The 27,000-nt window shown below is 39.5% G+C and overlaps 2 protein-coding genes across 3 annotated transcripts in view; one reads left to right on the forward strand and one right to left on the reverse strand.

Annotated features, from left to right (window-relative positions):
* LOC114558855 (thymocyte selection-associated high mobility group box protein TOX) overlaps nucleotides 1-12,721 on the forward strand; it is an 81,626-nt gene extending 68,905 nt beyond the window's left edge. For both annotated transcript variants that reach the window (XM_028583122.1, XM_028583123.1), the window contains 5 exons: nucleotides 2,891-3,121; nucleotides 5,726-5,806; nucleotides 7,831-8,229; nucleotides 10,041-10,180; nucleotides 11,075-12,721. In XM_028583122.1, coding sequence (XP_028438923.1) covers nucleotides 2,891-3,121; nucleotides 5,726-5,806; nucleotides 7,831-8,229; nucleotides 10,041-10,180; nucleotides 11,075-11,117 — 894 coding nt within the window. In that variant the 3' untranslated portion in view covers nucleotides 11,118-12,721. The remainder of the gene's footprint in view (nucleotides 1-2,890; nucleotides 3,122-5,725; nucleotides 5,807-7,830; nucleotides 8,230-10,040; nucleotides 10,181-11,074) is intronic.
* A 4,881-nt stretch (nucleotides 12,722-17,602) lies between these two features.
* On the reverse strand, nucleotides 17,603-25,486 carry LOC114558542 (large neutral amino acids transporter small subunit 1). Its single transcript, XM_028582602.1, has 11 exons — nucleotides 25,411-25,486; nucleotides 24,218-24,748; nucleotides 23,945-24,070; nucleotides 21,792-21,897; nucleotides 21,595-21,639; nucleotides 20,977-21,100; nucleotides 20,750-20,853; nucleotides 20,280-20,376; nucleotides 19,407-19,556; nucleotides 17,966-18,140; nucleotides 17,603-17,679 (listed from the first exon to the last, which is right to left on the reverse strand). The coding sequence occupies exons 1-11, from the start codon at nucleotides 25,484-25,486 to the stop codon at nucleotides 17,603-17,605; spliced, it is 1,611 nt and encodes a 536-aa protein (XP_028438403.1).
* Between the last annotated feature and the right edge of the window lie 1,514 nt (nucleotides 25,487-27,000).

Genomic DNA, 27,000 nt, shown 5'->3' on the forward strand with positions numbered 1-27,000 from the left:
TTTTGTCATTCCATTAGCTCTACCTTCATTTTATTCTATATATATATATATTTGCAGTGAAGACGGTGCTAGGGTTGGGCAATATATCGATAATAAATCGATATCGATATATCTTCCATTTTGGATATTGTAATGAGTGTTGTCTTTTCCTGGTTTTAAGGGCTGCATTACAATAAAGTGATGCCATTTTCTGAACTCACCATGACTGTTCTAGCTGTTCTATTATTTGCCTTTATACAGGCTTTAGTCATTAAATCAGCATTATTAATGATTATTTATCTAAAATCTCATTGTGTAAATATGTTGTGAAAGCACCAATAGTCAACCCTACAATATCGCCCAGCTCTGGACTGTGCCTGTCGTCCACTGATCTCCTTCTTGAAACATAGATGCTTGGGATTTGATTGTGACAGCCGCTTCACCTTTCACTCTTGTTTTTAGTCAGCTCTAGCCCAAAAATAGATTGTATATCTTACTAAGTAAAATCTAGACAAGATGTTCTTAGATTATTTTTAATTGGTCTTTTTACAGTAAAGTTCACACCCACTCTTGTTTTTTTTCTAAAGGTCTTCTGGGAAATGCAGAAAACCACTGACAGCAGTAAATGTTGATTAGACAGGCTGAGAGAAAATGAAAGCAAATTAAAAGATTCCAGATTGATTAAGTATCCAACAGAGTATTTAAGGCTGGATTTATCCTGAAACACTTTTATACTGTAGTGTTTTGGTTTATTGTACTCTTTTCAGAGGTACTGTGTGTTGTGCCATCTGTATTCTTTTATTTTATTGTTATTTCATCTGGCCTCCTATAAATTCACAGACAGGAATCTCATACAATAAGAGAGGACAATAAATAAAGAAAAAGAAATAATATGCCCCTTGTTCTCCTGGTTGATTGCATGTCGCTCTTTCCTCTGTATGAATACATGTGAATTTTCCTGCAGATTATTTAGCCTTTTTTTCTTTCTATTTTGTCATTCCATTAGCTCTACCTTCATTTTATTCTATTTTCACTTCAAAGGCTTGAGTGGAACAGATGTCGTTTCAAATGCCTGTCTTCTGCCTCATTGCCTAAAAGTGAGGGATGATTATTTTTTAATGAAACCAGGCGTACTCACACACAAAAAAAAGAATATTACCTGTAAGCTGTGAAATAGACAAGCAATACTTTTGCATCACCCTGAATGAGAACATCCATTCATTTCCGCACACCACAAAACCCATTTTGAAGTTTTTCTCTAGCTGCCAAATGTGCTCCTGGACCTTGAATTTTGATTAGTTAATTTCATGCTGTGTAGAATACAGTGTGTTGTTTGTCTGCAAATGCTTTGCTGAAACAATGCGATTTTCAAAGGCAGTCATTTCTTGTTTTCCAATTGACAGTTAAAGGGGATAACTGGCTGTTGCTTAATCCTGTGATAAGTATGCATTAGATGGATGTGAATGTCCTCAAGTTGCTGTTTGATACTAGCACAGGAACAAATCTTGTTCGTGGTTTGTTCTCCCCCTGCTGAGTTTTAACACTGAAACCCAGGATCAGTGGATTTTAAAAGAGAATGTTCAAAGCTGTTTCATTTTCTAAAATGCAACCTGATGAAATAGGAATTTGGCCGTGGAGATTTGCTGCCTTTGTCAAAAATAAAGGAGTTCACCCTCATTTCACTCAAAGCAATATTTGAGTAACACTTCTCCCATAAATAGTGCACATAAGCATTCTTCATTTGACATAATACCAATGTACTGTATATCATTATATATTCAGTATTTCATTATATCTTCTATTATGTGGATGGAAATTGGATTGTTATGTCCTGCCTTTATAGCAACCAAGAAATCAGGTTAACTGATGTTCCACTGATACTAATGGCAACATCAAGCCGTCACTTCTTCCTTGCCATCCTCCCTCAGCTGCACCTCTTCTCTCCCTTTCTCCTTATCTTTCCCTCTCTCACTCCCCACTCCCTTCCTCTCCCTCTCTTTCTCCCGTGCTTGATGTGTTCTCTACTCGGCAAAGAAGGCAATTTCCATATAGAATCACAACCAGGATCAGGTGACCTGGATTTGACTCCCCGTCAAAGCCCTGCACGGAAAATTAAAATGTATTCATGTGTATTGGATCGAGTACATCACACAGATGTGAGCAGTTTTTTTTTTGTCTCCTGAAAATGTTGTGGGATTGCAGCATGTTATTGTTGACAAACCAACTGTGTACATCCTATGGAAAATAAAGATTTAATCCTTTTTTATGGTTTCCTCAGAAAGTGGAGTTGAATGCTTTGTGATCCACATGAAAGTGACAAAATAAATACTGAAATAATATCTGAACATATCCATGAATCCAGTGATTTAACAGCTGATAAAGTGATACCAATGTGATATTTTAATTAGCCCAGGACTCTCTCCTCCCCCCCCCTCTGTGATTTTGTCCAGTTTCTCCTGAACCACACCTCCCGACACCCCTCCAACACCCTAGAGGCTAACCTGTCTTCACTGACGTCCTGTTAGCCTTCTTTCACCCATGTCTGTAAATTGATCTGTTTTCTCTTCTCAGAACAAGCCGCAGCTGCTCTTCGCAGAACTCTGCTGCTTTCACCCTCTCTTCAGCCTTAATTGAATGTTCTATTTGGTTATTTCAATGATGCTGAGCGTCATGTGCACAGTTGTTAATGCAGAGGTGTTATATATATTTAACCTTGCAAAAATCTAGAGTATCTTATCCAGTCAATGCATCATGCCCATACATGCGTGGCATACTGGATGACTCCTCAAGCTTGTTTCTGTAGTAGCTCCAGCAAAAGAGTTATTTTCATCAACTGATTTATGACCAGCAATTTCTTTGTCTCATTCTCTTGTCTCTCTTCCTCCCTCTCCATCCTTCTTTCTGCCTCCAGATAAGCAGTGAGAAGAGGGCCTCGGCAGAAATGATGAAGCCCAAACCCAAACCTCAAAAGAAGAAGAAGAAGAAGGACCCCAACGAGCCACAGAAACCTGTGTCGGCATACGCGCTCTTCTTCAGAGACACCCAGGCGGCCATCAAGGGCCAAAACCCCAATGCCACCTTTGGGGATGTCTCCAAGATCGTGGCATCCATGTGGGACAGCCTAGGAGAGGAACAGAAGCAGGTGAAAAAAAACATGCAGGTCTTGAATATCTAAAACAATAAAGTGGATGAGGAAACATGCAGGAATTTGTAAAAGATATGGTGAACATGATTGTGAAAATGATTGCAAAAATTGATGACAGTCACACACTATCAACATTATTTACTTCCCTTTAAAAGGAAGTTTTAAGTGAAAGGAACTACTATTTCCTCTACATTTGACTGCACAAATGTATATAAATGTAGTACTGTATGTAAACTTCTACATATATTTTCTGTGCTTACACAGAAAATGTTTGACACACACAGGAGCAAGTAAACATGCATACACTGACACAAATACATGTACAGTCACATGCACACATTCTTGTCTAACCAGTAGATGGCATGTGTGGTGCAGCAAACGAGCAGCCTTTCCCTGGCATTATGTGCTGTGTAGTGTGTAATTACCAGAACATATCTGTGAGATACAGCTCACCTTAATGAGCTAGTTATTCTCTTTCTAAAGATAATCCATCCGTTTATCCCCACTCCCCTGACTCTCATAAAAATGTTCTTTCTAAATTTAATTCAAGCAAAGGGAAGGAGTGGAAGGTTGGGGGAGCATTCTGTGCAACAGCAGCCGTAAAACAGTCTGAGACTAACAAAGTTGGACATTTTACAGGCAAGAAATGGTCAATATGGGAAAAATATACAAGCACCTGGGGAGATTTTAAGGAGTTTAGGACGGATATTTTATGCAGTATGTAGATTTACTTATACCCACGTGCTATAGTGCACACCTGCATATACTCCTGAATATGAATACAAACACAGACACAAACCCTTATTGGTGTTCTTGTTTTCAAAATGCAAAGGCTGAGTTTTTCTCAGCAGTGTAGTGTCCATCAAAAAAAAAAAAAAAAAAAAAAAAAGAAAGGACTTTCCAAAAATATATCTTCTTTGCCAAAAACAAAACTCCCACAAAGCTCCAGGCCCAGGTATGGTCCACAGCTGATGCCTTCGCACCATGCATCTTCATTGGCCCTCTGACAAGCAGGGATGTGTGAAGTTCTCATTTCCACTCTTTATTTATTATGTACCTCTGCTATTTTGATCCTGCCTAGAATACAGAATTAGTGATCCCTCCCCTCCCTCCCCCTTCACTATTGTCTCGTCCTTGGATTTAGCTGAAGGACATCTCGGCTATCCAGTCCAAGAGTAGTCTATTGTTTTTGTTGCTATTTAACATCATCTCCAGCTCAGCAGTAATAGGTAGGGAAAGCTAGTGATGACAGAGTCATGGTGTTTTGTATTATGGTTATTCAACTCCAAGAGAAAACACAGTTATTAAATAATTTTGCTATTAGATTCTGTTGGGATGCCGAAGGTTTACTCTTTGCAAAGTATACTGTGTAAAGTAAGTATTCTAGTATGTGGCGTGCATTTAAAAGCATCATATTTTGTGAACTGCTTCTTCTTGAGCATCAGTTAAAATAGGATTCGGTATCGAAACTCAGTGCTTTATTAGGACCGACCTAATGTGTCGTAGTACTAAGTATCGAAAACTTTCAAGTGACGAAAGCTGGCATCATCAAATTAGTAATTACTTTCTTTTATCAGATATTTACTCATTGAAATCAAAATGTTGCCAGTTGTACATTATTGTATTTAAGTTTTTGTATTGCTGCTTGTGTTAAGACAATATTTAACATTTGAGAATTTTGGCCTTCTTTCATAAATGAAAAAGGGGTTGTAGAAAAAATATATTCAAAAGAATTGTCAATATCAAGCCCTACCTAATAAGTAGGCTACAATGCACTGCATACATACTTAGGTTTTATACTGACAAACATACGTCTCTCTCCTTTCTGTTTTGCATAATAGACATCATTTTGCCTTTAGCCCTTATAGCTACAGTAATAGCCCCATTTTCAGACACTACATCCTACACAGACAATACCTGGAAAAAATACCTGAGTGCACAAACACACATCCATATGCACTCATAAGCCCATATTCTTTATGCAAACACACTGAGCTTTTTCAAACACAGCAGCAGCAGTTAGTTATATGACAACAGAGGTTTGTATATCACACTAACAATATGGAAGGCAGTTTCAAACAAAACTCATCGACAGGCAGGGATTGCATCCTAATGTACCAAATGACAACAACCATTGTGGTGTATCACTAATGTCAGTATGCTGATAGGAGTCTTTGTGGAGCTAAAAGGAGAGCGAGAGAGAGAGAGAGAGAGAGAAAGAGAGAGAGAGAGAGAAGTTCCAGTTCATTTCTCTAGGTGGATTGGAATGGAAATGATGTGTTGCTACGATAGATGGAGACACATTGAGATGAGGGAGTTTTAGTGCTGTGATGAGGAAATAGAGGTGTTCTGTACCATTGGTTCTGATGGAAAGGGAAACATTAAGGGTGCGTGTGTGTGTGTGTGTGTGTGTGTGTGTGTGTGTGTGTGTGTGTGTGTGTGTGTGTGTGTGTGTGTGTGATATGTTTAAGAAAGTATTAGATAAAAAGTATGTGTGTGTGTATTGAGAGACAGACGTGTGTCTGCACATTTATGAGCATGTCAACCTCTCCTCTCACCCGAAGCCTCTCGTTTAGATTTTTTCTTTCTCTCTCTTCACAGGGGTACAAGAGGAAAACCGAGGCGGCTAAGAAAGAGTACCTGAAAGCCTTGGCCGCGTACCGAGCCAGTCTGGTTTCCAAGGTAACGCTTATGACACACCGGCCTGGGCTAAGACTGATGATGGATTGGATGGAAAATCCCTGCTAATGGGCTGGGCAGGGCTTTCTTGGGCTGAGGGGGTGGTGGTGGTGGTGGTGGTGGTGGAGAGGGAGGTGGCATCTGATGCAAATAAGCAGTCTGTATTTGGAACAATACCTGATTTCCATAGGGTGCAGATGTTGGGGGTTGGGGATTGTAGTTGGTATGGTGATATGGTTGGGGGAGGGGTCAGCACCAGCATATGGCCAAAGCATCTATGAGGGTGGATAGAAAATGATTGCTCCCTCATGTGCTTTACATAATATCAGGTTGAAGTATTATATGTATCGTTAGAGAATACAAACCCTAAATGCATCTTACACCAACAGACACCTGTGTCATATATTAGATTGATTCTCTCCATCTCATCATCTACAACAGGAAGTACATCCAAATCAACGCAGGCAATCATAGGTTTTTCTACTGTTTCCACCTTTGACACCTTCCTGCTAATCCAGATCTATGACATCCTTTTTGCCCAGTCAATGATGGCATCTTGTATGCACCAGCATAGTAGCACTGGGAATAAAGAAAGGCAAGGATGCGGACTGTGGATTGCATTGTTTAGTGCCGTCTTTTATTAACATTACACAATGTAGTGTGGGGAAGATTCCTTTTGTCATTCCATTTGTTCTGCAGGCAAACAGCCTCATTTCTCTGCCCGGGCTCCTGTGTGTGTGTGTGTGTGTGTGTGTGTGTGTGTGTGTGTGTGTGTGTGTGTGTGTCTCTTTTTCCCATCTATCTGTCAAGGTGTCTATTGATCATTACCCCGGCCCCAGCTCTATTCATACAAATGGGCTCCATTACCTTCTAATCAACACTGATGGCTGGAGATGAGCAATCTGACAGCTCATCATAAGGTCCTGGAGAGGGTGGGGCGGGGTGAGGTGGAGGTGGGGGTATTTTGTAGGTGCTGCACCTGCTCAGAGTGAAACTGTCCAAAAAGAGAAAGGTCACATTCAGGTGATTTTGGTTTTTGTTGGAGTTTGGTGTTGACATTTACCCTGTTTCCCCATCTGTCAGACCGTCTACGTGTGTGTGTGTGTGTGTGTGTGTGTGTGTGTGTGTGTGTGTGTGTGTGTGTGTGTGTGTGTGTGTGTGTGTGTGTGTGTGTGTGTGTGTGTGTGTGAAGTGAAAGCTGTCAGGCCGAGGATACACAAAAAATGTAATATATATCACACAGTGAGCATCAATATGCTGAAAAAGATTTGCTGTTAGGAGCTTTGAGTGTCAACTATCTTGTATTGGACAGCTTCACCAGGCAAGCAAGGAACACACATTCACTCTGTCAGCTGCTTCGCTCTGTAGAGAAGCAGATGATTGTGACAGAATCAACCAGTACTGAGGACGGTAGTGAGGAAATGTTTATATAGAAATTACGGTATTTCTTAACCTGGTTATTAGTTATGACTATTCGTCATGATAACATTTCACTCATCCCCCAAAAGTAAATGTAACATAATCTTAAAGGAATAGTTGAATATGTTGGAAAATGTACTAGATATGAAGATCGAAACCACTCTCATGTCTGTCCATCTGAAGCCAAGAGATAGTTAGCTTAGCTTAGCACAAACACTGCAAACAAGGGGAAACAGGTAACCTGGCTCTGTCAATCTTGGCATCTAACTGTCAGCAAGAAATAAAAATAGCGAATATCGACTGTTTTTCCCGAACTCTTCCTTTAAAGCCTTGTCTGTGAGTCCAACAAAAAGTAAAGACAGAAAGTAGTCCCTTGAAAATCCCTGCAGCTGTTGTAGCAAACAACACAACGCTTTCTTGTCAACTTGGCTGAATTACCTACTGTATAATAAGAAGCAGGTTGAAAACAAAATTTCCAGGGGTAAGTGTAATCGATGCTGCTATTAAAAAACGAGAGAGGAAATGTGATCAGAACTTTATGATTGATGTGATGATTTAAAATTAGTTAAAAAGGTATCTTATTAAAAATCTGTTTCATTCATCCTCAGACATACAATGACCCTGAACCAAAAAGTGCCCAGCAGACCAGCCAGCCCTCCCACATGCTGCCCCCGAAGCAGCCGCTGTACAGCGTGCCCCCCCAGCCCTCCTCACCCTACCTAGGCCCGCCGGGCTCCTTCCCCCTGTCAGATCTCCAGAGCTACGCAGGGCCGCCCCGCCACACCCTGGCCCAGACCCTCAGCCAATCCCAGATGCTGCCACCCAGCATGAGTGCCTCTCCCCCATCTCCCTTCCAGATCAGCCCACCTCTGCACCCCCACGCCCAACTCTCCCTGCATCAGAGCTCCCTGCTCAACCAGCCAATACGCATGCAGCAGTCACAGCCAATCATCTCACACCAAATGGGGCTCCAGGCTCCACTGCATTCCCCTCCTCTCAGCCAACAGGTTGGTATGGCTATTATTAAAATGAAACATGAACATGATGAAACACATACATCTGCCAAAGCTCCTCATATAATCACCTTATAAAATGTCTGCAGAATGTACTGATATTATCACGTAATCACATCACATTTTTTTGCTAATTATTGATATATATTTATTACACTTGGAAGCATTGTTGATATTGCATAGAAACTCGGACTGTAATGCTTTTTTGGCTATGATTTAAATTTAAGTATTCAATGTTTTTTTCAGTTGCTGATAAAAATGGGAAAACTCTTCATTCAATCTCACTGTATTGTATAACAGACCTCAATCATACTTTAAGCATATAAATCAGTGTTTCTCAACGTGGGCGTTCAGAAGATGACGAGGGGCGCTGGAAGCAATATTTTCAAAAGGGGGGCATTGAGGTGCCCTTGGGGGGCGTTTGTTTGAAAGCTAGTTTAAACCAAAGATTCACAATAACAATACATGTTTACACTCTAAACTACTTGCAAAAAACAGTGGTCTGCAACATTAAAACCTGCTAGTTTACAGCAATGCTACTGGACGAGACGGTGTATAATAACTCTTCTTCTCTTCTGTGCTTCTGTCAGCTTTGTTTGGCGCTGCCTTTAATGGAAAAGGGACGTCAGAGCATCATCTTAAATGAGCTCCGTATGTCAGCGTGAAGCTGCGTTCAGATAAAAAAAAAAAAAGCCATCGCTGCAGGGTGGTGCAACGTCCTGTTGTGTTCTTTAACCCCCCAATGTAGCACAAGTAGACTTTATATTTCACAGTAACAGTTTTTCGTCAGATCGTTTATAGAACACAATGTTTCCTACTGCACCTGAATGCAGCTTCATTTCACGGAGAAAGAGAGAAAGAAAAGAGACGAGTGAGAGACATCGACTGTGCTTTGTTGTCTGGCAAACATTTAGCTGTTTCACAAGCTCCCGGGCAGTTCGGGGCTTGTGTTTGGTGTTTTAAAACTGTCTTGTGTAAGCGATAGAGGCACTGATGTAACTGTTTACTGTACGGGACTCTCACACTTCCACAAAATGCTGCGCGATGTGGGGTTGCGTTTCTCCAAACTTTTTTTTCTGCTATTTACTCGCAAGACACTCGATAGCAAACATATACTCTTCTAAGCATCAAAAAAGGGCTCTTGCTAACTTTCAAAGGTTGTAAACTTATTTCCATTCGGAAGTAAATCCTTCTGCTAAACACCTGTAAATATAATTTCTATATTCACATGGCTTTTTTGATACCTGGGAAACTAATAAATATGTTGTTTGTCATTCAATGATATTATTATTTGTGATGATTATTTGTGATAACAATAGTAACAACAATAATAGGCCTAATATTAGGGCGTAATCATTAATATTCGGGGGAATTAGCCTACATCTTATTTGATGGGGGGAGGGGGGGCAGTTAGGGACCTGGATAATAATAAAATAATGGATGGGGGGGCGCTGAACACAAAACAGTTGAGAACCACTGATATAAATGAAGAAGAACAAAGTTTTAAAAAACGTAACTTTTTTCTCTAATTTAGTGGCAAACAAACTATTTTCTACTTTCCCTAGTTTCTAGGAGTCTAAAATGTATCCAATCCAGCAGGGGGTTTGACATGTCTGTAAGACGTGTGATTTTAAGATCCTGTTCCTGTTTCCCACCCACTAAGCTCAAAAGCAACTGATAAAAAACCACTGACAACATTTGGCCTCATACAGTATCATGGCTCAGCAAACTTTAATGGCTGGCCATCTCAAAGCTAGAACAATATAACTGCTTTTTCTCTCCTTTCTCTCTTCTCCATTCGGCAGGGATTCTCCCATATTCAGGCTGATTACCAGAACAGTGTCGGGGGCTCACAGTCTCCAGGGGCCCCTAACCCAGTGCACGGCCAGAACCCTGACTGGGACAGCGAGTACTGCAACAGGGACTGTGGACCCAACCACTGCAGGTGAGTGCATCACATATTGCGTTATGTATAGTGATCATTGTGTTATGGACATGATGGTTAACAAGAAGAAATCACTTTGAAAAGATGGCCCAGAATAAAAATGTCTTTACCTCTGTAAATCCAATCCAGGACATTTGACTGTTGAGAATAGTAAGTAGTTGTCTGACAGTTACTCATTTTCCAAATGAGTTGCTCTAAACCACTTCACTTTCACACTCAGAGACTCAGACAGTATTAATCATGAACTGCAATTTCTCTAAAGCAAGGCATCTCCTTGAAATTGAAATGAGTAATGCAGCAGTAGAACAATGCTATTACCAAGCTTGGAGAAAGTGTGACATCCAATTAAGTTTGCCTGTGTTTTGCTCAGCACACATTGCCTTATTGAATCAAGCTATTCAAGCAGGTACAACAGGAATGTTGTTTTGTTTCACACCTGAAACTTGGTGTTGCTATTCTGAGAGGCAGCAGAGCTAGAAGTCTCCTGTATTTAGAGCTGATTCATCTGTATGTCAAATGGGATCACGCCTGGGTCAAATCATGTTTGAAAAAGCTCTTTGAAGTAGATTGAGTCTTTGCTTGAACCTTAGTTTGGAGTTTTGGAGCATGCTAAATTATTTCCTGTGTGTCAGTAAAGATAACTGGAGAACAGTCTTTGTATTTGACATTTCGAGTACCAAGTGATTTGCAAATTCTGACTTTAGTTTTTTCATTATACTGATTGATGTCTGCTGACAGCTTTTATGTTTGTTTGGAGCTGCTACCTTCGCCAGGTCTTCCTTGAAATAGATCTCTCACTGGGATATCCTGATGAAATACAGGATACACAGAAAATACATGTAGTCAATCATTGTATTCACATGTCAGACATTAATACAGTTTCTTCTTCTTTAGCAGTGGCATGGGAGCTCGGGACAAGCCTCTCTACCTCACTTGAAGTTGAAAGACCTCCAAATGTCAGACCCCAGGGAGCGTTCCACCATAACAACAACGTCATCGATGTATCTGCTTTTACACCATTTTCTTTTTCTTTTCTTTTTTTGTGACGGATTTCGAAAATCCCAAAGACTGCTACAGTAACTTCACCTATTTGCCAAGCACTTAGATCGGCCAGAAGCCTGAGGCACTTCTCTTGCATTTTTTTCTCTTGCTTTTTTCCTTATCAGCGAACTTTCCATTTTTCTGTGGGGGCAGTGAGCTTTAAGCTCATGGCAACATACTGGAAATGAAGACCAAAAAAAAAAGTCTTCGTTCTCTTTTGAATTTTTTAAAGATGCTCTCTCTCCTCTTCACTCCATTACTCTGTGTTTGCCATGGACTGCCCTCATTGGGGAGATGAAATGCTCTAAGCATACTCAAAGCGTAGAGGTCTTGGGGTAGAAAAGCTAATGCAGGAAACTAGAATATAGTCACCTCAGCAGGGGTGGATGTACTTCAGGACAGACTGAAACACCCCGACTGAGTAAAAGCAAACTGAAATCATAATGAAGATAGTCACATACACTTAAGACATTTGTAAATCATCCTCGCCCCCTAGTAAAGGACTCCCTCTTTTCCTTTCTTTCTCACAGAGTGATTGTAAATACCACCAAAATGGATCCCTCTTATCTGTGTATTTAGCTGCAGTCCCTTGCTTTCTTTTTTTAAAACATTACTTTTGTTTGGTTTTGTGACTTTCGTGCAGGCGGATTCAGTGAGGGAATACACACACTAAAAGTTGTGTGGAAACTGTGTTCACTGGTCTTGTTTCTCTATAAACGAGAGAGAAATGCAAAGACTGTAAAACGCTCCATTTCCTCCTTAACTGGCGGAGCTCTGATAGAGAGTGTCACTCTCGTCACATGGCCTCAGGACGTTACAGAACTGTAGAGGTCAAAGGTTGATACCTCTCCTTTTAGCTCATCCTCCTCTCGGTCAATAAGGACCGTCCCCCCCACCCCACCCCCCACCTGTAACCCTGCCCACATACCCTTAGTCCTGACACCACTTGTACAGGTGAATTAAAAAAAAAAAAGTTGCTAAATGTGAAATGTTACTAAAGAAAAAAAAACATAACAGTGGGTTTTAAAGTTTTTGACTAGTTTTATTAGGTGTTTTAGAATTGTGTTGAACTTATCTTTATCATTTTTTGTGAAGACAAAAAAATTCTGAAGATATTTTGTTTTTTCATTGTAGCAGGATTTGCGTTTCGGAGGAACAGTCATGTGGGAAGATATTTTAAGTTTGTGTATAAACCTGCCAAATGTACTTCTTTAATTTGTAAAGCCAGTGATGAGAGAACCCATTTTGTTTTGTTGAAAATCACATGTTTTACAATATGGTCATTCTATTTAATTTGGTTGCAGTTTTCACATCTATTTATGAATGATATGAAGTAACGTTTTGGCTTATTTTTCATCAGGGTGCATTATTATTATTATTATAATTATTGATCAAACAACATGATTATTAGAATAATAAATATTTTTTCAGAAATTGTTGTTGGTGCAATACAAGTGTACCAGCATTAGATTCATTTTGAGTCACAAATACTTCTTTTGTTTTCTTTTGTCTGTAATAAAATGTTTAAAGTGGAGAAACTGATGTGCATGTCTCTACTTATTTTATCATTTGGTTTACAATTCTGAGTCTCAACACATTCATAAGTAATTTGATGAGTAGCGCCTGATAGCTGTGGCAGTCTATAAACATAACTTTGCATTCGCCTGCTGAGGTTAATGAGGAGAATTATCTCTGATGTTGTAGGAAAGGTAATGTGACTGCTGTCATGGGGTTCATTAGCTGAGCAGTTTAGGCTTCACTGTGTACCTTTAATAAACTTTAACCTTTCCACAGTTTTTTCTTTTTTTTCTTTTCATAAAAGACATCCAGACATAATCAATATAGTACATCAAGCAACATTTTTTTGCCTGTTGGTTGTGTTTTCTGGTAAAGGTGTGATGATGAAAGAGTTGATGCAGCAGTACATGGTCTTTCAGAGATCTACCTGAGAAGAAAAATAGGACTGCCATTTACTTATAAATTTCACAGTTGGATTAAAGATAGAATAGAAATGAAATCTATCATCCCTCCTCTCTCTCTCTCTCTCTCTCTCTCTCTCTCTCTCTCTCTCTCTCTCTCTCTCTCTCTCTCTCTCTCTCTCTCTCTCTCTCTCTCTCTGTCTCCATGATGATGATGACGCAGTGCCCCCTAGAGCTGATTCATAAAATGTACCTTATCGTTTTTCAGCTCCCCTAACCTAAAAAGAATCAGATCATTCCAGCTCAATGGCTTCAGCTACACTGCTGGTGAAGTGTAATACTGATGTGTTTTATTGACAATAAAAGACAACAAAGACCTTTACCTCACCACCATTACCCTTATCCCACAACCTTGGTTTTTCTGGGCAGCTTCCAGATGTGAATGTGTGTAACTGTGTGAGTGTGAACAGAAAAAGAAGAGGGCTTTGCTCTCAGCAAAAGTATAATTACGTTAAAAATATATTAAAAAGTTAAATACACTCAAGAAGTTCATTTGTGGGCAGATGGGAGCAGAATAATGGAAGATTTCACACTGCACATAGCTTTAAAGACAGATGTTTTATGTACGAACACTGTTATGGCTGATTACAACTGTATGAAAGCAATAATGTTGGATTGGACCTCTCTGCTGTTTTACATCTCATACTGATGTTCCTCTATCGCCATCTGCTGGTGTCATCTAGTGCTGGTGGTGAGTCCCTGGTTCAAAAACTATTAAAGGTAATCAACAACATCTTAATTTTATATGTTTCAGAAATGCAAAACGAAAGATATAGAAAGAGAAAACACAAGTCTATCCTGGTCTGTACGACCCTTACTATGTTTTTTCTCATTTTGAGGGCTGCTCAACAGAAGAAGAAAAAAACATTTAGTCCAGGATTGAGGCCTACAACTTTAATAAAAATGTTGTAGTGAACCAAGCCAAAAGCAAAATCTACAAATGAGGAAAGTTTTTAAAATGATGTATAAATATGAATTAGTACATTTCTTTTTGGCTTATTTTCTTTTCTTTTTTATTGTAAGACTAATCTTGAAACAAGTCAAAATGCTCAGTGGACAAGTGGATTTATTTCACCAGCCAGGCAAAAATGTTCTTGTTTTATGAAAAATTGATCTTGAAGGCTCAATACAAACAACTAAATTATGTATGAAGATTAATGTTAATGTTAAGATTAATGATGTGTTTTCTGTGAAGTTGAGTCAATCTTACCTCAGCTAGTTAAATAAAATTGAAAGTCCATGCAGATAGAGTTTTGCCCAGGGGTTATTTCACAACATCGAAAGCTGGCCAGGATACTTTGAAAAATGATATGTGCGATAGTCAATTAAATCTGTAAAATAAATTTCCAACTAGCATTTTGCATGTTAAAGATTGCTCATAATAAACAAACCTAAGTATGTCTTTTTTATGTATGTATATTGGACTCCACAGCTGGGCTCTACTATACTGTATGTACTGATTTATAATACTAGGCTACAAATTAAATGAACTGGTCAAGTCCCTACATGATGCCCTCCCTTTCTGCAGAAGGTATCAAAATACTCTATACGTCACTTGTGCAATATTGGCTCCTTGCGTGTCCAATCTCCCATCACTAATATTGTCTACTGCACCTCTGATACTGGTTCCATCGGCAACCATCAGACCCTCTCATTTCCTCTTCAGACGGATATGAACTCTCCTGACAGCACTGGCATCGGCAGCACCATTGTCTGACAGCCAACAAACAAGACAAGACAAACAAGAGAGGACAGATCACTACCCAACCACTTGATGGCTGTTTTGGGATTGCTTGTTCTATTAGAAACTGTTATCTGCTGAGAGGCTGGGCCTGGCCTTTTTGTTAACTGATGCAAGTATATTAGGACGCTGCATTTACGCAGCAGTGAGTAATCTGATTTCAACCTTCTGAGGAACACTTCCTTTGTTGGCTTTACAAAACACAAACAACCAGGCCGACTTTGAACAAAAATATGTTTATTGTTACATGTACCCACCATAGTCACTGACATACAACAGTTACAATAATTGACATGGGTACTTTCAATTTTTAAGATTAAAAATATGCTAACAGAGTTTGTTCTCTATAACATTTTCATTAAGCAAACACAATAGATGAATTACCAATGCTTATCACTTTGTACACAGATACAGCATGTTGTGCATAACATGAAATATATGATAGGATCTGCAGAGATTATTTATCTGCATAGTCAACAATATGATGTGTTTTTTAGACACCCTCTGTTATAATTTAATGGGATTTATTGAAACTATAGTGGGTAGTTTATGTCGCCCCCATGAGGAATTTTAATGGCCTGGTTGGCAAGCTTCATTCACAGCTCATTTCCAAAGGGGCGTCACCAACGGACGCTGCTCAAATGCCTCTGGGCGTTTTGGATAGTCCAACCAATCAGACCAACGATCCGGGGTGACGTAGCAGCGGCATCAACGAGTTGCTGCGCTTCGGTATAGTGGCCGTCATGTTGAACGTAAACAAAAAGCTACTTGCTGCGCTATGGTCATCTTGTAAAGCCAATGACTGGTGCCTCGATTTTGAAAAAATTGGAAATGGGCTTGAATGGCCAGACTGACTTGCAGACCAAATCTCAAATTTGCCGGCAGTTCGTCAGGGTTTTCCCAGGCTAGAATTTTAAGTAATGACAACAAATCTGCCGGCGCGTCCACATGATACAAGCCTTCAATGATAGCGCACTAAAGCTTTAAGGGCACATTAATAATTAGGCTATTTCTTCATCTATAGTGCTGTTCATTGTTGTGCCTCTAGCTATCTGACTGTTGAAGAAAAATAAATATTGGTGCGAAAAAGGTGCATTATGTTCAAAAGTTTGTAATAAACTTTCATATCAACTTCCATTTTCATTAGAGTTGTTAGGGCGTTGTTGCCATCAGGTGGTAATTATACTGAAGATGTATTCACACTTCTTTTATATGTAGATTTATTTACATAGTGGTATTTTTAAACTTTGGTTGATCATTGTCCAGTTTGTTGTGATGCTTTCCAATTTCCATTCTTTCAGCCTTTCCCTCATACTTCTGTCTGCCGTTGTGAGAAATTCAAAACACTTCAGCTCCATTTATGTTGGAAAAATGGCACTATTTTTTGTTTTGTGTCTATGCATTATTATTCAATTTTACTGTATGCATTTCCAGTTGACCCGGCAGTGTCCTGCAAAACCTGGACTGTAGAGGCTGACCCTCCTTCACTTCCCTCTGCGACTGTTATCTTGAGTAGACTGGTAATGTGCTTACAATAACTTTGGGAAAACCCCAGATATTCACTTTAAAAGTAAGATTGTATAGGTAAAATATAAAAGCAAAGCTGATGTCACTAAATTTGCAACATTCATTTTGGTCTTTTAGCGCCAATGCAACAAAGAAAAACTGGAATATCAACACATGGCTGGCACAGATAATAATGATACAAGCAATAAAAAACACTAACGCTACAATGGAGTCTTCTAAACACAACCAGAAGGACATCTACGCAGGTCTTCAGTTTCTTATAATAATGCCTCACAAACAACCGCTGGTATCCACTGTCATTTCATCAAAATGTGGAGCACTGACTCTGACACGGGTTAATGTGAATTTATAATACAAGAAAGAGACCTGCTTACAGCAACATATCTTCAGGAAACATTACATACACTGTTTTATCTCACTTTAGCTTGTGCTTGCAGATAGTGTTGTGGATTCATTTTACAAATGCATACAAAAAATACAAATATTGAAATCAGTTGTCATTACCACAAATATTAGTAGCGTATGTGTATAATGTAATCAGTGTAATGCTAGTTAACTATTTCCTCTACCAAGCCTGATCTTACACTGTACACTGTCAGTTACGTATGTTCCTTATGTCTTTTTACTTTGAATTAGTCCATACATCATTGACCGTAACAGAAAGTCCTCAGTTTTAACTCAAAGGTTATTAGCTTTCATATTCAATAAAACTGTAAACTATAATAAAATATGTGAAGCTTGGTTGTTAGTTTTTATCAAATGTCTCACTAAGCCACTCATTTGTAAACTTTAGGTGAACAATTAACTTGTATGTTTTAGGCCACCAGAGTATATTGTGGGCAACTTCTAACACACACAATTAATTATGTGTCTGCAACAATTACTCACATTTTAAGATCATAGCATGACTCTCCATTAACTAACTAACATACAACATGTAAGCATGTTCTAGCATTCTTGGAAAATGTCAATAACCTGACGAAGATTTTTCAAGTTTTTTAAACATTTTGTAGTGTTCACAAAATATGCCTTTAAAAAAACTGCTTTAGCCAAATCACAAGTGAATTAATATAAACATATTAAGAATGTTCAGGCGAAGATAATGACAGTCCATCTTGTTCAGTCTGTCCAGCATTATTCATCCGCCTCGCGCTGCTCCCTCTCCTCAGGAACAGACATGAAGATCTTCTGACAGAACATGGTGAAGATTTCTGAGGAGAAACAACTCATCACATCAGCTCTATCAGCCCTGTCTGTTTTCTTTTTCCGGGTCACTGTAGGCTCGAATGTTGTCAGATTGTATTACACATTGGATCAACACCTTGGTTTGAGTCCTTCAAGCCGACTATATAAACAAACCAAATGTATCAATGACCACAGCTGCACTGGATATTCTCACAGGATTTCCCAAAAAACTGTAATGAATGCTTCTCCGGCCCTGCCTAAACAAATAGACAAAGACGGTATTAAAAAAAACAACTAAAATGGCTCACTCACCCAGCATCTTCTTGATCACATGGGGTTTTTTCCACTTGTAGCCCAGTAGGTACGCCGGGATGCCTGTAAGAATAATGCCGCTGCCTAACAGGCACTCAAATGGAGCTGCCCAGAAGGACACAACGATCATGAAGACACAGCCCAAAACGAAAGTCACAGGAATGAACAGATACACCTGCAGAAAGAAAATACAATAGATGTAGCTGTTTGTTTCTGTTAGAACAAAGAGAGGAAGAGGAGAGTAGATAAAATACTAATATTTGAAAAAGTTACGGCATTTTTAGAGAATGGATCTTCTGAAATGTTTTAATTTAATTTATTAATTTAGTCTTTTTTTCATGACAACATTGCTGCCTATGGTTATGTACAGTAATACGTTTGTGAAATAATATATGCATCTCTAAAAAGCTGGAAAATGTAAGCAAAACTATAAATGTCATGAACTAAATAATGTAAAGGCATCATAATAATGCAACTTTGACTGATGATGTAATAAGATAATGATAAGCAGTCAAAGTTATTTGCCTAATTGGGTTATTTGTGTATATAATCAATTAAAACCAGTGGTGGAAAGTAAATAAGTACATTTTCTCAATACTGTACAAATTTTGTGCTTTACTTAAGTATTTCAATTTTCTGTTACTGTATACCGCCACTCCACTAAAATTCAGAGGGAAGATTTTACTTTTGACTCCACTACATTTATTTGATAACTTTCACTGGTTACTACAAATTAAAATGAATAATACAAAATAGAATCAACAAGTAAATTATGATGTATCAATATACTTTAAGATATGACTTTATTGATTTCCAGGGGCAATTCACAAGGTACTCACCCATCAGTATATAAAGTAATTAAAATTATTTCCATCTTTATCAGCTGCCATTTATTTTTGCCTGGTTGGGCAACAATTCCATAATAATATTTCAACAAATTGTAATTCAAGTGGTCTCCAATTATATAATAAATGGGCCATTCTGCATGATAAGTACTTACACTTTTATGTTGGTACTTGAAGTTTGAACTATATTTACTCCTTGTTAGAGGTTCATCTTTTAAAACAAATGGGAAGAGAGCCTTAGGCTCAAAGGAAAGATGAAAGACTGGTCAACCAAAATAATATTCCCATCATGAAACAGAAACAAAGAGCCATGTATATGTGTGCAAACACCACTCCCTCCTATTCTGAAAACACAGTATGGTTCCACTTCCAACCGACAACAGGAGCAGTGATACAATGGAGCTTTCATTTTTTTAATAATAAATAATAATAATAATAATAATAGGTGGATGCTCGATGAAACCAGGAGACATGTTGATGTTTTGGGCAGACAAAGAAACTGGCTGAGGTTCAGGTAGAGCAAAGGTCTTACATCACTTGTATACCTCTTAGTGATTATTATATGCAACACAACCTTTCAGACTAGGGTACTCTACCTTAATTGGCCTTCTGAGGTCGGGCTTGGTAAAGCGCAGCCAGAGCATGCCAGCAATGGCCATACCAACACACAGCCAGGTGAAGAAGCTGAAGAGATTGATGACAGAGAAGATGTCCTGGGAGATGGCGTACATCATGGACAGCAAACACTGACACAAGGGAAAAGGAAGTTTTGTATTAGTCTTGTAGCATATAAACACACACGTACGCCTCAAGTTATTTGGAAATATGTTCTTCTGGAATATGTGTTATGCTAAATGCGTTCATGCTGTGAACATTCAGGGAGTTGTAACTAATTTTAGGGGCTTTGACAAAAGAAAGCTTGTCTAATTAACTAATTATTGCCACTGTTAATCACATCCCCAACCGGCACCGTCAGACACTGCCTACCAAAAGCCTTGGTCTGTCCGAGGTTTCTTCCTAATAGGGAGTTTTTCCTCGCCACTGTCGCACTGCTTGCTCTTGGGGGAATTATTAGAATTGTTGGGGCTTTGTAAATTATAGAGTGTGGTCTAGACCTATTCTATCTGTAAAGTGTCTCGAGATAACTGTTGTTATGATTTGATACTATAAATAAATAAAATTGAATTGAATTGAATTGAATTGAAATTAATAAAAATAACTAAAAACTAACAACAACATTTAACCGCTCAAAACTGGAGGACACACATCAGAAAACTTTTGATGCTGTTGCAGATAGACAATAGTCAATAAAAGTCATACATGACTCAATACACCTTTATTTACTAAAACCTCATTGGATGTCATAGTAGACTGTTGGGCTTATTTGATACCAATAATTTTAAAGTTGATCATTTATAAAACACAAAAGCAAGATGTTAGATCATATCTGTTAGTAGCAGGCATCTTACTGTGAAGATGAGCGATGGCACTGGTGTGAAGAGGTCTGTGTGGACCAAACCCAGAGCAGCAGGGAGTTGACCCTCTCGAGCTCCAGCATAGAACAACCTAGAAGAGAGAAAGCTTTGTTATGGTTATTTAGTGATGAAATAGTTGGCCTTAATAATATTTTCCAACCAGTAACAGTCTCAGATTTACCCTGATATCATATGGAACATTTTACAGTGTTTAACCCCACAAAGACCTATGTCTGACTGCCGTTTAATCATTGCAAAGGAATATTGTGCTCAAAACTGGTTTGGTTTTTCATATATATATATTTTTTTTTAACTTTTAAACTCACATCCACCGAACAAGAACTCCCGAAATTTAGTTCCCACCCCAAACATATTGAATTAACTATAACAGTTATAAACTGTTGTAAAGGAGCATCAAAATGCTACTTTGACAGAAGTTTTACTCTCTATGTCCAAACACACACCGTGCTGAGGTGAACAGGGATCCGTTGACGGCTCCGAAGCAGGACAGTCCCACAAAGACAGGAATCAGCCAGGACATCACACCAAGATGGTACTCCCCAAAACTCTGCCAAACAGCACAAACATATATGAGAAAATACAACCTACCAACAAAATGCAACGGATGGCTTTGAGTTACAGCCTGTAAGTTGTAGCTGTGGTAAATGTATGACAGAAGTTTGAAGCTCACCACGGCAACAGCCTCAGACTCGACCATGACTTCAGGAGAGATGGTGGTGAAGTAGGCGAGGTTGGTCAGAACATACACCACCGTCACTATCGGCATGGATATGATGATGGACAAGGGCAGGTTTCTATGGGGGGAGGTCAAAGGTCACTTGAGGAAATAACATATCTAATAATATTGGATTGTTTTCTTTGTATTTATGAGATCAGTGATTTAATGTGTGTTCAATTTTATGCAATCCAGTTGGAAAATGTGGCTCAATGGTGTTTTTTGCCCCCAACGGCTCCAAGGCACCTAACCCTAACCTTAACCCTAACCCTAACCATAATCAGTGCCTAATCCTAGTGCCTTCCAGGCAGCGCTGTCTGGAAGGAGTCGTTGGGGGCAAAAAACACAGATAAACACAAATGTGACCATAGCATTTTCTATGTAAGTAGTGGTCAGCCGTGCTAGACAATCCAAAACTCAAGCTTGTAATTTGCTTTTGTCAAGAACTGTTGATTCAGCTCTACTGCCGTTTTTGAGACTGCTTTTTGTATTGGATTGGAGTAAAATATAAGGGGCATCATGTCACTTGTACACTGTATCTCCATGCAATCAACTTATGGTAAACAAACTCACCTCTCTGGATTGATCATCTCCTCAGTCACGTAATTCAGGTAATTCCTAAAATAAATAGAGTTCAACAATATTTTAGGGATTGGATAAATACTGGAATTACTGAATATTGTTTTGCAAAGCAATCACTTGGCAGCTATGAATAAATAATTTTAATTTCTGGTCTATAATTACATCAACATAGATCACAAAGGTCTCACCAGCCTCCAAAAGCAAAGAGACCACTGTACAGAGCTAAGACAATATTGTCCACTCCCAGTTTGCTGCCTTCGAATGCCTTGTCTGGTTTCAGGTACGGCACATCACCTGCACACACACACACACACACACACACACACACACACACACACACACACACACACACACACACACACACACACACAGGAATACCGTTAGAAGAAGTTAAAGGAATCTAAAACAATTGAAACATTTCTCTCTCTTCACTTAAAAGCTTTAGTTCATGAAGTTCATGAATCGTGTGGTTTCATCGACATCTAATGGATTCTCATTCAGGGCCGCTGCTTTTACTTCTTGCATCAAGGCCAGGCTGTTGCTGCCTGCCCGTCGACAGGCTTGACATTTTAAACTAGCCAGCTGGGACTCTAAACATTTTGCTTCCAGTTTTGAGCATCTGCTTAGATGTACTGAAACTAAACATAACCAGGATCTGTTCAGCTGACACAAGTGTGTGTGTGTGTATGTGTGTGTGTGTTTGTGTGTTTGAAGTCTTGAGTTCTTTCCTCTACCTCTCTCCTCAGATGGTAATGACTCTGTTTTCCACGAGGCATATTACGCACACATTATTTTCTCACTCTGTCCTTCTCTCTCACTCTGAAAGACCACAGTGTGACAACAGCCGGCAAGCTTCCCCGCCTAGTTTCCATGGTAACACAGTGTGGCGCACAATGGTGGTGGGCAGGGTCTTGCAAAAAAAAAGGGGGGGACGGTGGGGCAGCAGATGTAGCATGAAGCAAACGATGGCCACCCTGTCTTCTCGCGCTGTTGTATTTTAAATGACGTGACTGGAGCTGATTCTGTTGCTTTACTATTTAAGTTTTATAAAACATATCTATCTTGTTTTATTCAAGATGAAGTTGACATTGCACTTGTGAATCATATCAGCAGTGGCTGCCTCCATATAGAGCAATGGCATGACAGATTCAGTTCATATTGAGATTCATTTTAAGGACAATGAATTAATGCAGGCAGAGAAATTGTCTATTTTTACAGCATCAATGTTTCTAAAATGTCATGCCACTATTTCCCTAGTATAACTATATCAATTATATCATGGTTTGTTACATATTGTACATGTTACATATTTACAGGGGATATAGGCCTACATATATATCGTACAGATGAGTCACGTATTAAACCAATTATGCTCATCAGTGTTCAACTTCAAAGTACACCCACACAGAAACACATGTACATGGCTGCACACTTGCTCAGACTCAAACACATAGCTGCAGACAGACAAGCCTTGTGTTCAAACTCATCAATTGTGCTAACAAACTGAAACAAGGGCAGTCTGCTTGGTTGGGCTCATTAGTGTTAGTCAGCAATTTGTTGCTCATTAGAGACAAAAGAAATAAACCTCAGTTTCAGCAGTGATGGATATAACTATATTTTGGTAATACCTACATTATTATTATTATTATTATTATATAGCGTCAGCTGCATTCTGGAAAATACACACTTATATTGAACGGTGGAGAAAGCAATATTTGCTGGGAGAAAAGAAAACACACAAATACCCATCAAAGAGGATTTGAAGTAAAGTATGATGATACTTCAGTTTCAAAAAAGACGCCAGTGCAAAGCGATTAGAATCCATTTAAAAGGTTTTAAAAGTGTCAGCCAAAGGCAGTAATACAATTAAATAAAAAATATCTTTAATTTGGCCGAGGTAATCATACTATGAATTGCCTCATGCCTCATCACATGCGCATCAAACAAGAAGCAGTTTTTCTTTCACACTAAAGTGATGAGCTTGTTTTCCATGTATTTTCTTGGTCTAACAATAAGGTTTTACAAGAGATTGGACTTAGTATCAACTTGTCTAACTCATCCACTTATCTCAGCATTGAGTAGTGATCAAGATGTTACTGTACTCACATTGGAAATTATACCAGATGGTAAAATAGACTAAACTGCAAAACCCAGCTGGCAATTGATATCAGTTTGAGTAATAACATTAGTCTGTTGGAATCATGTGTTATTATCACTGATTTTGGTCTCTTTGTGTATTGTAAACCACAGAATGCTCTGCAGCTAAGTTTTACATTGTCTCTGAATGAGCCTAACCATGACAAACAATTGGTGGCTCAGTCAGTGAGTAAGTGGGACTCACCTGTGGAAATCTGGATGAAGCCAAAGAGGATGATGATGATCAGGGCTAGCAATTTGGAAGCTGTGAACAAGTCCTGCACCTTGGTGGCCGCTCTCACACTTATGCAGTTTACAAACGTCAGGGAGGCTGGAGGTGGGGAGATAGAAAAGATATAGATAAGATATAATCACCTGCAATTGAGTGTATCAAAAAAGTGAATTTGATTATATGTCATCTGTAAAGAAAGAAAATAAAGTCTTTGCAAGGTAACCCCAGCCAACAATCCCCACTCACTAAGACACAAGCAGGCAATGAGCTTGGCTGCACTGTCAGGCACGCTGCAGTTTGGGTAGAGAGGTTTCAGAAGGTAGGTAGCAAACACCAGCGACACCACATACTGTGATGACGGTCTGATAATGAGCATCTCCACCCACAGCTTTAGAAAAGCCGCCAGTTCGCCGTACACCTCCAGGATGTAAGTGTAGTCTCCCCCCGACTTCGTGATGGTTGTGCCCAGCTCAGCGTAGCATAGGGCGCCCATGGTAGAGATCACTCCACAGGCAGACCAGATGATTAGGGAGAGCCCAGCTGAGCCGGTCTCTTTGATCACACCTGTTGGAGTGACGAAAATGCCAGAGCCGATGATGGTGCCTATGATCATTCCCACACCATTGAAGAGAGTGATGCTGCGTTTGAGCACGATCTTCTCTTTGGCAGGCGAGTCGATGGTAGGGCCTGCATCAGTGGGAGCAGGGACCATGGGTGTAGACGGAGACGCTGGGTGCTCTACAATCAGATCATCTTGGTCTGGGTCTGCTTCAGCTGCTGGAGGAGAGAGGACAGCAGACCAGGAGATGAGACATGAGAGTTTCACATTTGAGGTACGGCCGTTTGGTGTTGCCAGTGGTCACAAATAAAAGAGAAAATTATCAAAGTAATGAAGTATTCTTAATTTGCTTTTGATATTTCAGGCACTGATTCATTTATCAGAATAAAATACCACACTTGTTATATGAAAACAAGAACAAAACAGACATTGTTTTCTAATGTCCACGTGTCAAGCAGTGTGCATTTGGATTCAGCAATTTGGGAGAAATGTGTAGCATGGACTGTGAAAAAAACAGGTTAAACAGGCTCATCTGGATATTTAAAAAAAACTGTTTCTGAAGAAACTTGTTTTCCTAATGTACCTCTCCCTCTGTTTATGTTGACACGCACAGCATTAGGTAATTCTATTTACACAGCCAAGAAAGGGCCCACCTGTAAACGCAAGCTCTATTTCATAATATGTGTCACATTTCCTCACCTGACACCTCAGTCCTGTATCACTACCACACAGACACCCAAAACACCATGATGCATCTCTATAGCCACATCACTCTCAATGTACTTTTGCATCAGGCAATGTTGCATCAGAGCGCATGGCGGAATAATGCAGCCCTGCACCATGTGGTATCTACAGGAGTGTGAGCATGCACTGTACCTACCCCCCATCTTCTCCTGGCTCACCGCCTTGGCAACGCTCTCCCGGCTGCTCCGTAATTTCAGCTCCGGCTCAGCCATCTTCCCTCTTTATCTGGGTCCCCTTGTTTTGTCTTTTTCCTCCTGCCCCCTTTCCCTTCCTCCGATTATGTCCACTTCGTCCTCCTGCCTGGATTTCCTCTCTGTTTCCCCTTACACACACAATCCCCCCCACCCCAAGCTCTCTCTCTAGCCCTCCCTGATTCGTCCTCTCTCACACACATGCACACATACTCTCCTCTTCATTTGCAAACACTGCCTTCGTCACTCAGACTGCAATTCATCTGACCCTGATCCTCTATCGCTCCCTCCCTCCCTCCCTCTGTCTCTCCAGGATACAGCAGGGAGGAGCTGAACCTTTGTGATGCTGCTGCTGCTGCTGCTGTGTGAGCCTAAACCCACTCCAAATGAATGATGGGATAGCTCAGAAGGGGAGGCAGGTTACTGGTAGACACCATTTGGAGGGGCCACCATGTGATGCTGTAATCTTTGTGTGTGCTGCCTAATCCAGTAATATACAGTATATCCATGTGTGTCTGTGTGTGCATTCATGTCAGAGTGTATTAGGAAGGATGCTGTAGATCCGGTGCTCCCTCTAGTGGTGTCAACATGGGAAAACAAGTGTCTTTGTTCTGTCGTGCAGAAAGGTGACACCAGAGAGAAAATGGAGACCCACTGGCCATGTTCAGTGCTGCCACTTCAGAATAATGATGATGAGGCACATAATGTTTATGTATCACCTGATTCACCACTTTATTTTCACCATCCATCCATGTTGGCTAATTGTAAAAATTGCCACCAGGTGTTCAAACAGGACAAAACTTGTAAACAGCATTACAGAGCCAGTGTGCTCATACTGCCCCATAACAACAGGGGCAGTACTTTAGGAGGGTACAGACACATACTGGGCTAGATATATAGATTTTCTAAGAGTAATATCAGCTATTGAAATTATTTTACTGGATATTCTGTACGGTTGGAAAAAATAAAGACAGTTTATAGTTACAGAATTATAACTATCTGAGTTGTTTGAGTTGTTAAAATATCAAACAATTCATGCCTATTATCGCAAAATTTATAAACGTTCGGTGCACTTCATAAGAAAAAGGTTAAAAGCATAGACTGTATATTATTAGTTAATATTAACAGTCTATGGTTAAAAGAGGCTGTGACATTATTCGTCTAGATTTTTTTTACGTTTCTTTTTGCAAAATTATAGTTGATAATGTCAGGTTGATTTCCCTGAATTAGGCACTTGGCTTGGCGCTAATGGGTTGCACGTCACTTTTTCAACCACAAGATGGCGATCTAAACATATTAATGCGGTATAATCATAGCCTGTATAAAATAGGACATAATAGATAAGATAAAATAAGAAACTATTGTCATTATACTGCTGTGCAAGACAGCAATACAACAAAATTGCGATTGCACTCCCTGACATTAAAAACAATATTAAATATTAAAAACATTATAAAAGAAAGTCATAAAATAGTAGGCTTCTCTATATGCAAATAAACAATAGCCTATCGGTAGCCAATATTAGAAATTCTTTG

The sequence above is a fragment of the Perca flavescens genome, chromosome 7 (genome assembly GCF_004354835.1).
Source record: "Perca flavescens isolate YP-PL-M2 chromosome 7, PFLA_1.0, whole genome shotgun sequence".
Classification (NCBI taxonomy): Eukaryota; Metazoa; Chordata; class Actinopteri; order Perciformes; family Percidae; genus Perca; species Perca flavescens.

Excerpts from the sequence above, each read along its gene's own strand:
- LOC114558542 (XM_028582602.1), bottom strand. The coding sequence starts at position 25,486 with ATGGCTGAGCCGGAGCTGAAATTACGGAGCAGCCGGGAGAGCGTTGCC. Across the intron at positions 21,101-21,594 it reads GAGATGATCAATCCAGAGAG|AAACCTGCCCTTGTCCATCA; the intron begins GTGAGTTTGTTT and ends CTCCCCCCATAG. Across the intron at positions 20,854-20,976 it reads AGTCTGAGGCTGTTGCCGTG|AGTTTTGGGGAGTACCATCT; the intron begins GTGAGCTTCAAA and ends GCTGTTTGGCAG.